This window comes from Plodia interpunctella, chromosome 26, assembly GCF_027563975.2.
Source record: "Plodia interpunctella isolate USDA-ARS_2022_Savannah chromosome 26, ilPloInte3.2, whole genome shotgun sequence".
NCBI lineage: Eukaryota > Metazoa > Arthropoda > Insecta > Lepidoptera > Pyralidae > Plodia > Plodia interpunctella.
The window spans coordinates 2,537,172-2,550,830 of NC_071319.1; the positions used below are offsets into that span (position 1 = coordinate 2,537,172).

At 36.1% G+C, this 13,659-nt stretch overlaps 2 protein-coding genes across 7 annotated transcripts in view; one reads left to right on the forward strand and one right to left on the reverse strand.

Moving 5' to 3' along the window:
- CalpA (Calpain-A) overlaps window positions 1-8,005 on the reverse strand; it is a 37,985-nt gene extending 29,980 nt beyond the window's left edge. Inside the window, exon 1 of one of the 6 annotated variants that reach the window (XM_053764615.1) lies at window positions 7,667-8,005. In XM_053764615.1, coding sequence (XP_053620590.1) covers window positions 7,667-7,936 — 270 coding nt within the window. In that variant the 5' untranslated portion in view covers window positions 7,937-8,005. Of the gene's footprint in view, window positions 1-501; window positions 521-670; window positions 689-725; window positions 829-7,666 lie in introns of those variants that run through there. The other 5 variants (XM_053764617.1, XM_053764618.2, XM_053764620.2 and 2 more) reach the window with 5 other exon arrangements.
- A 3,758-nt stretch (window positions 8,006-11,763) lies between these two features.
- LOC128681093 (uncharacterized protein) lies at window positions 11,764-13,184 on the forward strand. The gene is made up of 3 exons (XM_053764696.1): window positions 11,764-11,924; window positions 12,023-12,315; window positions 12,973-13,184. The coding sequence occupies exons 1-3, from the start codon at window positions 11,869-11,871 to the stop codon at window positions 13,164-13,166; spliced, it is 543 nt and encodes a 180-aa protein (XP_053620671.1). The 5' UTR covers window positions 11,764-11,868; the 3' UTR covers window positions 13,167-13,184.
- Window positions 13,185-13,659: the final 475 nt, after the last annotated feature.

A 13,659-nucleotide genomic window follows, 5' to 3' on the forward strand; every position in this document is an offset into this window, starting at 1 on the left:
ACTTATAGACTCAGATAACAAGTAGGTATATACTTAATCTCTTGATCATGAAGATTCCAGACATAATATGTAAACAATTGATAATCCAATCTAGCAATTAATTAACACACAAGGATTAATACACAATTAGGTGAAGAATAAAGAGTAATTAACTATCATACAGGTAGTAGTAGGACAAGCAGAGTAACATTCACTACTCTGCAGATTAGTGGTACCTATACCTACTAACTGACAAAAGATCCTAGCTATCAAACATACTTCTAAATTTTTAACAATATTGAATGCTGCTAATAAACAAGAAGTATTTATGTAACTAGGGATATCTTCAGGCTACATTTAGGTACCTAAATTTTAATATTCCCACGGGATAATAAATCCACCAATCAAGATAAAAATCTAGAAAGTTGACACTGGTTAAGAGCAAATATAGGTCAGTGTTTCGAAACAGACAATCCGCACGAAAAACTTTGCACACACATATTTTACCAGCTGAATACATACATAGCAGTAAAAAAATCACATAAAATATTTTCGTGAAGGTTGTAATCACTTTAAGCTCATGAGATCATCAATTCAATGTTATAAACCACTAAAACGCAGCATGACATTCGATATAAAAATATTTAAAAAATACAAGATATTTGAAAAAATATATCTTATAGCACAGAACTATAGTATAACAGCTTTATAAACGTAGTCTAATGACTATTTATTATTATTATCACTTGAGAAAAAAATATTTCTAAATCACACCGTCCGCACCTCACAAGATTCCAACGAGAAAATGACAGCAACGCAATCGAATAAATTCAAGAGCTGTTGTGTATCAGATCGCATGACTGAGACTGTGACCTACTGAATTTTGTAGCGTAATGCACAGATTGTTGCCAGAACCCGAATGACGTCAGCTGCTCTAAATAAAAACAACCATCGATTTTTAAAATATAGCTGTACCATGGCTGTACTTAAGTGCCTACCCAACTGCAAAAGTAAAAGATTATGTTCATATCTTTTAAATTGCAGATATCGGAGACCAAAAGGAAAACACACCATTAGTTAACATAATTCGTTTAATCAGTTCAAAAGTATATACTTACCTAACATCATTTATTATATCCGTTTTAAACTGATTATCAAATTATTTTATTTCATACCTTCACAAGATTTGGATTAGAAAGGTAGATCTACTACAGTTTGCTAGACAGTAATATCTGTAATAATCTCCAGAGTGAACTCAAAGAAATCAAGAAGAACTATTTTCTGTATGCACCTACACATTTTAGTAAACATTGCAATAAATAAGTACGTTTGATATAGATTTTAAAACAAAATTAAACGACAATACACATTACGGATAAAATAACAGTTTTCAGGCTTCATAACATTGACTGAGTACAGCTGACGATGGATGACGTGACGCAAGCGTACAGCGTTGACCATGAAATGCCTTGATTACGATGATAATTCATTTCATGGTTGTAATCCCGACTAATTGTTGTTTTGTCCAGACTGGAAAATTAAATGCCTGACTACCTATATCGCTCTGGAGAAGGGGCAAACCCAAGAAGTGCTGGCTTGATGTCGTCAAGGATGATATGCGTGACAATGGTCTGACAACTAGGGATGCCGACGACCGCACGAAGTGGAGACGAAAAAGTAAGAAAGCGGTCCCTGGGCTCCGACGCTCAAAGGCTGAGGAAGAAACCCGGTATCTTCGCTCAAATGAGCGAGAGATAAAGTTTTTTTGTTAGTTACCTCTTTACGCTTTATCTACACTGCTCGGCACGCTTATACCTAAACTTTCTCAGGAATCACACATGGTAACGATTTATCGCGTTCATACAGACAGACGAGACAGGGGGACTTCTTTTTATCATAGGTAAGTATGTAAAGTTTGTTTGTATTTGTTGTAAACATTTTATTTATAATACATTTTATAGTTATTCTTTGAGTGTTCTTTAGTGGTTCATTGATTCCATCCCAGGATTCCATACCGCCACATTAATGCATTAACCGGCAAATATAAGTATACCTAGTGACCATACCACGAAAGAAGGCCCGTGGCATGGCATTGTGAAGAACTATCAATAAAAGATACGCTAAATTGTTATTTGCAGCGACAGTAGCGCCACGTCCGAGGGACTAATATCGTGATACGGACTATACGATACGAATCAGCAATGACACCGACAAAGGAGACGCCGGTTTTTTGACCTGCTTATACAGCCTTCTAGATATCGTTCCAGTCATTCGAATATGGCCAATTGCCAATAAACATTGAAATTTCGAATGCTGTCATTGACATTCCTCCTTGATAATGCTATTTTTCGCAAAGTTCTAAAAAAATCTCTATGCAAAGTTATATTTATATGTATTCCCATGTATTCCATATAACTTTGAATAGAGATAGGCATCATGTGGACGCCGTCATCCATATGAATTGGTCGTATTCTACGGCGGAACCACATATAAAAATGTAAAAGTTCAATGGCAAGTAATTTCGGACAAGGTGACAAACCGACTAACCAATCTTCTCCAAATATAGGCATACAACATCGACTGGTGCGGAGCTTACGCTGAAAATTTTAACACTCTGGCAATAACGATAATAATAACGATAGTTGCCTAAATTAATTAACCTATTATTGTGCTTAAATTAAATAATAGTATTACGTTGTATTCTTATTGTTAAATCTCTAACTAGAAATATTATCGCCACAACGTGCGTCGCTTCGGCGTTATCCGGCACCAAATATGGGACCCCTTTACGCAACTGATTTTGATGCTGTTTTTTTTTAATGGATAGAGTGATTCTCTTGAATTACTCTAGGAAGGTTTAGGTATATAATTTATTACGATTTTACCCGAGCGAAGCCGGGACGGGCCGCTAGGATTTTAAAGAAAAATTATAAAAATCGTCGTTTTCTTTTCATTCTTGTTTCATCTATGAATTAATTAAACTGAACTGCATAGTAATCGTATAGGTACTGTCTATCCATTTTGCACAATCCGTGGCATCTGCGCTATGTCATTAGGGACACCTTTAATTAGGGACACCACTGTTCAAAGGGATCCACATTCTACATTCCATCATCTGGCGCTAGACGCAACTGGCTCGTGGCCAATATCCACAGACCATTTACAATGTCGACTACACACTATTCACTATCGTCTAACTCAAACAGACGTCGACGCGAATTAATGAACATTACGTGGTTTGTATAAGAGCTTTTATTTACCGCAATGCAAAACTAGCAATGTATACCGAAACCGCTAAATTTCGGAAAACTGTATCGCGATGATGTACGGCATAGCATACTGTTAAACACACGTCAAGTTACCCTGTATGCAGCTTAATCCTCTATGCAATGGTAATAGGGGCGAAATTACCGTGTATTTGACTAGGTTGATGTTACATCGACTATGTTAATGTATTTCGTGGTTCAAGTGGATGTATGGCTATAAATGTTGAATTTTACTGACGCCATTTTTTACTCATTCTTGTCACTCATTTTTACACATTCTTTACTATGCACATTGAATTTTTGATTTTAATTTGATTTGAGTTGAGACAGATGCCGACGCGAATGAATATACATTGCGTAGTTTGTATAATAGCTTTTATTTACCGCAATGAAAAACCAGCATTGTATGCCGAATCCACCAAACTTCGGCAAACTGTTACAGTCGAACACACGTCAAGTTACCCTGTATGCAGCTCTCTATGCTATGTTAATAAGGGCGAAATTACCGTGTATAGGTTGTGTTATATCGACTGTTGTGATGTAGGTATATCGTGATTTTATCGACTTTGATAGCTACAGAACCAATTGTGGTTCTGTAGCTATTAAAGTCGATGACTTTACTGAAGGATTTTTCTCTTCTTTTTTGGTTGTTTCTCAGTGCGTTTTGACCGCTGCGGCCGCGCTGTCATTAGGTACAATTTTACAAATTTTAACAAAGACAAGAACAACTTTTACTAACAGACTTAAAAATAATAAAATCTGTACTACACAGACTGATTCGTATCAAGCTTGTGACGAGCAATGTTTTCAGCCACTCTGTTACTAAGCGAACGCGTTCCTTTCTACGCTGGTCACACCTATTTAGTTTACCTTGAACCGTGGAGTTTATTATGGGAGAACACAGGGAGACAAAGCAAACGACGTATGACGACAACTAGGGGCAAGCTTTTATTTAACTTGCAATGTGACTAGTCTCGGGTGGAATCATGCAACTCAATTTTGAAGCAGGATATCTTCAACCGATTGAGTTGAAATTTTGTACACGGGTTTAGTTTGGATGACATAATGCATTATTATGCCAGCAGCTCCGCTCGGCTTCAGCTCTCAAACTATCACCACACAAAAAAAAAACATCTCAATCCAAAAGGACAAACATTTATAATGGATATGTTTTTTTTTTTTGTTTCTATGTTCATGTCCATTCAATTAACATTATCCGCACCTAGTCAGTTAATTAACATATTAATTATTTGCTCATCCTTTGGGAATATTCTAAACTCACGTAAACATGACATAACATGAAGTAGGTAGGCAGTGAAATGACGTATTTACTTACCACTTTATTTTAATTTTGTAATCTTCCCACGGGAAGAGTTATTTTACCAGGATGAAAGATAGCTATTGACTTATGCCCTTCACCATACTTCAAACATACTTCAAACTATATGTGTCTATATGTATGCATGCATATGTATGTATGCAAAATTTCAAGACGATTAATCAGATAGGAAGTTAGGATTAGAATTTACTTCACAGTAAATGACTTACTGTTAAGATTGTTTATATGTTAGGACTAACCTACCTATTGACTCATATCCATCAGTACAGTCAACAGCACACCAAGTTACCATGAATGAACCTTACGGCACAGTAATAACGACGAATTTGCAATGTATTTGGATAGGTTGATGCGCTGTTACCATGACGAAACGCATCAAAGCATTTAATTAATAATCTTGAGGTGTTTGGATAGGTTGATGCGCTGTTGACTGTACCATGACGAAATGCATCAAAGCATTTAATTAATAATCTTAAGGTGCATACGGATTAAAAAGTGACACATAGTTTGATAAAGATTATTTGCTCAATCAGCGTTCAGTACCACTGCTAGTTACTAATACTAATTGCTAAGTAATATCAAGCAATACCTCAGTTTAAAATCATTAGGTATAAGAATCGAATCTTCCCGTAGAAATCCAATAGCCTCATTATGCATAAAAAGTATACTTTAAACTAAAGTAGGTTGGCACTATCGTGCTCTACAATATACTAGATGTTGCCCGGGACTTCGCTACCGTGGGAATTTTGAGATAAAATATATAGCAATTTTGGAATATGTACCTTTCTAATGATGAAATCGTTGTTGAACAAACATAACCTCACAAATTTAAACATAGAAACTCTTACTCTTACTCTTACAAATAGTATGGATAACAAGTTTATTTTTGTTAGACAAATCAAAAAGCCCTCGACTTTCAATATTCATTTCGCTACAACTTTTTAACGGCTAAATTGATTTTGATCAAACATATCCAAGAACCACCGCATAAAAATTATCTATCAAATAAAAAAAACCACATCCCGTTGATCTAACCCGTCTGTCTGTATACGTGGCATCGTAGCTCGATGCCACGTACACAGACAGACACACTAAGCGGTCAAACTTATAACACCCCTCTTTTTGCGTCGAGGGTTATAAAATGCAATAGAATGGGGCTACCCATTACGCATAAAAAATTATACTTTAAGCTAAAGTATGTTCGCATATCACACTTTGCAATATATTGACTGACATTGACAGAACGAGACTTACTAAAAACTACTCTCTTAAAAAAGCTATCTTCCATAACATATTTATTTCATACGTCGAAACTCAAAATCACACGTAGACTTATTTCGAACGCTAGTAGTATAATAAATGGATACCAATTGATCGGTAACATATCGGAAGATCGATTTATCGATTCAGCATTTGATCGAATTTTCAACAAATCACTCATCTCTCTTAACTGAGCATTTTTGCCGGTTCCTTCCCAGCTGTTAAGCGTCGGGTCCGATTTTCTATATCAATGAATCGATTATAAAAGTTATTAATCGATTTATTAAGAATTCAATCAAATGCCAAATCGAATTCAAATTCAAATCATTTATTCAGAAATTAGACCTTCACAGGCACTTTTTCTCGTCAATTTTTATGTTTATAGTTATTTCTCACAAGCTACAAACTACTGGCATTTCGGAACGACCACTGCTGAGAAGAAATGCCGAAAGAAACTCATTTGAACAATGTCGGTCCCTATCAATAGATAAATTGCATCCCATTATGACACTACTTTATCACATCACATTATGATTGATAATTTGCTGATAAGCGATAATGATAATGATTAAGATCACTATCACGTTTTCGTCATTATGATTTAGAAGAAAAACCCGTACAATAAGCCACGGGCGTCGCCAGTCGATGGACCAGGGAGGGGCAAGTTGATATCCTTATCCCTCCTTACACATTATAAAACAGAGTCCTCTGCCGCGTTTGTCTGTCAGTAACTGAAAGTAGTTTTTGAGTTTATCGCGTATAGACAAACAGACGCGACTTTGTTTTATCCATACTAAATGTAATAAAGAGGAAAGATTTGTATTTTTGTTTGTAATTAATAAACTTAAAAACTACTCTACGATCCAATGCAAGAGGCAAGAAGGTATAACTGAATCAAGACAGTGGGTGTATGTTATGTTTAGTTTGATGGTAAAACCTTAAAGCAGGAAATCTAATTTCAAAAAATACACAGGAAAAACCAATTTACTCTCAATTCAGATCTGAATCTGAAAACTAGTTAAATCCAGAAAAACCAGTGAAAATTGGAACATCAATTTTGGAAAAACTGGAAATATACTGTCAAACCCTCATGGAATTAGCAGTACCTACGAATTCCATGCAAACCCTATCTATAGGGTTTGCATGGACCACAAAGTAAAAACAAAGGGGACGCTTTTTTGCCATTTCTGTATGTTAGATACGCGAGGTTTAAGCAGACGAGTGTGAAAGTGGTTTCGCCCCTTACATTTCTAATTCGTAGTAAAAACAAAGATTTTGACCGATTTGGACATCGAATTTAGAAAATGCCTGTTATTCATAAAAAAGATAAAGCTTACTTTATGCTTAAGTATGTTTTGTCAATATCTCACTTTACAAAATTTGGAATTGACAAAACGAGACAAAATACACTTTAGCTTTAGCAAAGTATGCTTTATCTTTTTTTATGAATAACAGGAATACAGTGATTCCCACGTTCTTTTTGCAAGGTCGTCATGTTTTTATCTCCCAATGTCAAGGTGATTGTCAAAAATTAACGTACCTACTTACCTAATATGACTACCAGCGTAGATTTCTTTTATCTATGAGCGTAGCTCTACTAATCGCTAGATACAACATCAACTAAACGGGCAAAATTGATAAATGCACGTAGGTGGCCTCACTTTTTTCTGTAAAAATCTTAGGACTTTTGTTTTGTACCGATTTATTATTCGGCATCTTATTATATTTTTATGCTATTTATTGCTAATTTATGCTACATAAGAATACATGCTTCGAAACTATCCTGTTGAATTTTAGTAACAAATTAAAAAAATAAACTAACCTCTGCTGTAACTTTGACAGCGGCACAATCCTCTTCAATCACTTCTTCGACCGCTCCGTTCTCGTATTCTTCCACCGGCAAAGCGGGATACAATTTCACTCCAGAAAATCCCGAATCATCTTCACTTGGCAACTTAGGATACAATCCACCTGACGAAGGTACACTTCCACGTTCACCATCCAAAAAGCCAGCAACAGCTTTAGCACTGTTCGCGCCGCGGTGCCAGCCCCAACCGTGCGCGCGAAAATTTTTCGGATAATAATTCAACATTTTAAACTTTTTAAATCACGCGTGTGCACAGAAAGGCGGGTTGAGACTGACTGTAAAATCACTGCGAATCTGAAACAAAGATTAGGGCATCCAGATTATTTACGTACATTAACGGGAAATTTAAATGATTCAGTCAGATCGAGAAATTAGTGGTGGAGTATTTTGGTTGATTCACAGCAAGATATGAACTTTTTGTTTATATTTATGCGCGAACATGAAAATAAACATTTGAATTTTATTATCTTCTAAGATCTTTTTAAAGGATGCACAGTTTTATCATATTTCAAATTGAATTAGAGATATGAAACTATGAGGCGTCGATTATCATGTCATACTACATGACAACTTATTGGTTGGGTGGGTTCCGTGGGTACCAAATGATTACGAGTAGGTATATATAGGTAGTTAGGTCTACCTTTACATACATAGTTATTTCATGGCATTTTCGTCAACGTGAAAAAATATGAGTCAATGTCTAGTTGATGACGCAGCCCAGAACCGAAATGAGGAAAAGTTAATGACTGCCACAAGGTTACGCCTAAGTATGATAAACAATACTGATATGGTGAATCGGCAGTCGAGAAACTCGTACATTCGAGGCAACCTTCATGACATACCTAGATCAATTTAGAGACAAAAATACTCATGTCCGTGTCGTGACATAGCAAAGTACTGAATAAAAGTACCGGCCGCCTGCCTGATGTTAACCCTTCTTGGGAATATTATTGTTACCTATCAGCTGCCTGGGCTACGTGTCCGGTAGGCGCCTCGTACGATAACCATGGGAGAATATGGAGTGATAATATTCTAGGGCGGAACCACGCGCCACTCAACATAAAAAAAAACATCATTTTTATCTACGACTAAATGTTGCCCGGCGCTTCGCTGCCATGATAATTTTGAGATAAAATATAGCCTATAGCAAACTTGTATAATGTACCATTCTAAAGGTGAAATAATTTTTGAAATGGGTTCGGTAGTTTCGGAGATTACCCATCTCAAACATACAAACTCACAAAGTCACAGACTCACAAACGTTTACCTCTTTATCATAATAGTAGATGATTCACAGTATAAGTTGCATAGGCACAACCCAATTAAATATTAATTTACAATGGGCAATGCTTTATGTGGCCTAAGTTCTATACTGTACCATCTTGCTAGGTTACTTGTTCGACAGGAGCAAAATAATTAATTTAAATCCATTTTTGTTTTAATTCTACTTCAGGTACTTCAGGTATTGATCACATTGCTATACGAGGGCTGCTATTTATGTATCCGGAACTGGCCAATAATTCTAGAATATTTAAAAAGTAATTACAACATTTGAAAATAGAACTCTTCGGCTAGAGAATAAATATTTTTCATGTCCCTGTCATTTGTTTTTTTCAATTGGCGCCAATTTTGAAAATAGCTTGTCTTCATTGCCATGGATTTAACTCGTGAACATTTTCGCGCGATGATTTATTATGATTTTCGGCGTGGATTAACTCAAAAACAGTGCATCGAACAACTGATTTTAACTTTTGGAGATGAAGCACCATCGAAAACCACTGTGTATTATTGGTTTAAGGAATTTCAACGTGGACGGTCTATGCTCACGGATGAAATTAAGAAGGGTCGTCCTAAATCGGTAGTGGTACAACAAAATATTGAAGTCGGCTGAAACAAATAATTTTTTGGAGGGTCAAAAGATTGAATTGACGGGTCATCCGCCGTACAGCCCCGACCTGGCACCCAATGATTTTTATTTATTTCCAAACATTAAAAATAAATTACGTGGTCAACGTTTTTCGAGCCGCGAAGAGGCCGTTGATGCGTTCAAAACACACGTTTTGGGCATACCTCAATCAGAATGGAAAAAGTGCTTTGAAAATTGGTTTCATCGTATGCAGAAGTGCATAGATCATCGCGGAGAATACTTCGAGAAACAATAAAACCATATGTAATAATATATGTTTGTTTAATTTTGTTATTCCGGATACATAAATAGCAGCCCTCGTATATATATTCATATTGTTTGTACTTGGAGAATTAGGACAAGCCACTCCTGAGGGCGAGCCTGTGGTCTGACGTCACCGACCTTCAATAAGCCTCACCTGTGTGTGGTGACTTTAATTACAATAATTACAACCACGAAAAAGGTCTACAGAGAATGGGATAGGTATAGCGATGCCGCTCGATAGGTGACTATCGAAAGGACAATCGATAGTCACCTATAGTCTTATCGATATTTTTAAAAACGTCTGTCCTTATATATCCTTACTTAATTTATACTTCAACTGTCGCGTCGATAGTAAAGATTATTCCGCATGTCTAATGGGATGGACCTTTAGTTACAATAGACAATCATAGTTTTTCCGCTTTTTAGGGAAAATCGTGTACCCCTCGTTCGCACGGGCGTAAAAAATCTCCGGACATTGATGATATATTTTTTTAGACAAGTGTGCTGTGCTGTGAGTGTGACATTCGATATTCAACCTAACGGTTAACACACAGTGCTCAATATGCGATAAAAATAGTAAAATAGAGTCTATAAAATAATAGAATAGTAAAATAGTAAAATAGATAAAAATAGAGTCTCTCCCTCTGTCCAAAACAGAACGAATGACAAATTTTAACCGATTTTTGCACAGTAGGTAAGGATGTTTTTGAAAAATAGTCGCTGTGAGATGTAATGTTTTTTAATACTCTCCCAGCAATCTAAAAAATCTCTATGTACAAGGCAGGCAGAATAAGAAACATTATAATCCCATTAGAAGGCATTGATTTACGTCATTAACTATGAATTAAAATAAAATCTTTAATTGACACTAAGACGAGTAAACCATTCCTACGTACTAACTTGCAATGAATAAACCGCTTTAAATGAAAATTTAACCAGAATAGTTGATATAGTCACCTACATCTTCGTAATATTTACGTCGGCTAATATAAATTGCCATACACTTAATACACTCTCATCTCAAGGGCACAAGGCACAATATAAACCAGATGTTTAAGTTTTATTTACGTGATTTTTATGATGACGCTACTATACGTTTCTGAATCACATCAAGATAAAATTCTAATTAACTAGCTGTTCTTCATTCATCATTCTTCATTGAAGTATAGTTTAATTCATCACATGAACATGAACCAACATTCCCCTTACGAAATAACCAAAGAAAAAATCTAGGTAGGTAGCTGTACTCACCAAGCAGCCGATCTGAGATCACGATCGAGATAAACACGAATGAAATGAATGAATGAACTACCGAGATTAAAAATCCATGATGAATGAACTTTTTTCTAATATTACAATTAACTGTATTATGTAGAAATTATTTATCTAATCAAACACTTCATCGTGTATTTTCTACAATTTATAATATGTGTGAAAATTTTAATAATATTATGGCTTTATGACCGAGATTCCTTAACAATAAATACAAATAAACACACTTTTTTCTAGTATTACCAGTTTCCAAAAATATGAGAAAGACCGTGTTCGGTCGGACGAGCACAAAGACAAAGAAAAAGATACCACAGATGGTTGTTTAGGAGCGAAACGAAAGATGACGAAACAAGACCAAGAAAACTGTACAGTCCTCATTAGGAACAAAAGATATCCGCGCTTTGTCTCGTTTCTACTCACGTATCTCACACACATCTCTTTCTCTCATGAGCCAAATGAAAGATATAACGTGTACGGGTCTATAGCTTTCTTTGTTTTGTTTACATGACGAAATCTATAGTTTTCTCTGTCTACATAATACGTCGTCGGGTTCGTAGGGTTTTCCTTGGGAACTTTTTAATGAAGTATGGCAATACCATCAAATTGTCAATGTCAAAATTGTTGTCACTGTCATCTGCAGTGTGCTAGTTGTTTACCACCGCACGTGTTGCGTGTTGATTCTGAAACTTGAAATAAATATAAATTAATCAATAATATGAAAGTGTTATCAGAAGAAAGAACTAGGATACTCTTCGAAAAACTAACGAAATAGTAAGTCCAACTATCCCTAATTATGTATTCTTTGAACTTTTTTCTATTTTTGCCAGATCGTATTTTGTACATCACATTAAAAATCTAAATTATTTCAGTATCGGCGTGAACGTAAAGCTTCTTATAGACAGACCCGATGGCACATACTGCTTTAGAGAGAAAAAAGACAGAGTATATTACATTTCCGAAAGACTTTTACAATTAGCACAGACAGTGAAGCCAGACCATTTAGTATCGGCTGGAACATGCTTCGGAAAGTTTACGAAGACCAATAAATTTAGGTTGCACATAACAGCGTTGACGTATATTGCTCCATACGCCCCTTTCAAGATATGGGTGAAACCTTCAGCTGAACAACAGTTCTTATATGGACATCATGTAATCAAAAGTGGTGAGTAGACAGTTTGTATTCATCATCATCAAAGTCGTATCCTCATGGCTGAGGGTCGTGACCGCCAGTAGCTGTGGCTCTCTTGATTAGGGCCTTCCAGGCAATACTTGTTCCTTTAAGGTCTGATGGACTTCACTGCATGTAAAAGTCCATATCATATGTGTCCATCTAGTTAGTGCTCTTCCTTGACTTCGACGTCCAGAAACATGTTTATGTCTGTTTGAATAATTAGTAATATAGAAAAACTATTTTTATTACTTGCATTTGTTTTACAAACTTTCACACCCTGTATTCCAGTCTTTGAGTTTGTAAATGTGTAAAAAAAGTAGCCTGAACTCGAATTTGGGTCTTCAACTATATGCATACCAAATTTTATCAAAATCTTCTCAGCTTTTTAACTACAAATAATGCACTGGTTGTGGCAAACTTTCATTCCAAAATAATTTTGCTTTTTATTGCAATTAGAATGGTCATCTTAACGAAGAAAAAATGGTTTTGCTATGACTACATATACTATATACCTTAGCTGTGTTCCTTAGTCACTTCTACAACATTCACAGATATGATACAATCCTTATCTAGGGTGACAACCACACAAGTGAATTCCATTTAAATGATTCTTTGTCATTGACAAGTTGTTTAAAATCATATTAACAGGATTAGGAAGAATAACAGAAAACACATCAAAACACCAAGGTGTGGTGATCCACACAATGTCTGACATCCCCATTGGCTTTGGAGTAGCTGCCCGCTCGACAACAGAGTGCAGACATGCGGACCCGCTGGCCACCATCGCTTTTCATCAGGCTGACATTGGCGAATACATCCGCTCTGAAGACACCTTGACATAGAATATATTGTTGATATCATATGTGGCTTTTATTTTTTGAGTGCTATTATAATAAGAAACTTCCTAGATATCTCTCATTTTCAAATGTTCCTGGCCGTATTCGGGGCTGCGACATCGCGAATCCCGGGGTCAGTCTTACACTCCATAGCGGCAGAAGCGATGGGAAACGTTCAGATGAGAGGCTAGTCAATCACAGATTCACATTTGGGCCTAATGTATATAAATGCATTTTGACATTTTTAAATTTGACCTGCAAATGAGCCAACCGCGCGTGCCTCAGCGAGGCTACCTCGAGTCTATACACGGCTTAATGTTTCAAATGCGACATGCACTGTATGGTACAAGAAATCCAAAATTGCAGAATAGCATGACAGACGACCCTAAGGTCTCTCGCCAATCATACAAAATCAAGCTTGAACTAGTAAAGTTGAAGTTATAATCAATGAAGGATTGAGCTGAAGCCGTAGTATTACGCAACTACGACTAAGTATAAC

Coding starts and splice junctions, on each gene's coding strand:
- LOC128681093 (XM_053764696.1), top strand. CDS start 11,869: ATGAAAGTGTTATCAGAAGAAAGAACTAGGATACTCTTCGAAAAACTA. Junction 11,925..12,022: donor TTCGAAAAACTAACGAAATA/GTAAGTCCAACT, acceptor AAATTATTTCAG/TATCGGCGTGAACGTAAAGC. Junction 12,316..12,972: donor ACATCATGTAATCAAAAGTG/GTGAGTAGACAG, acceptor TCATATTAACAG/GATTAGGAAGAATAACAGAA.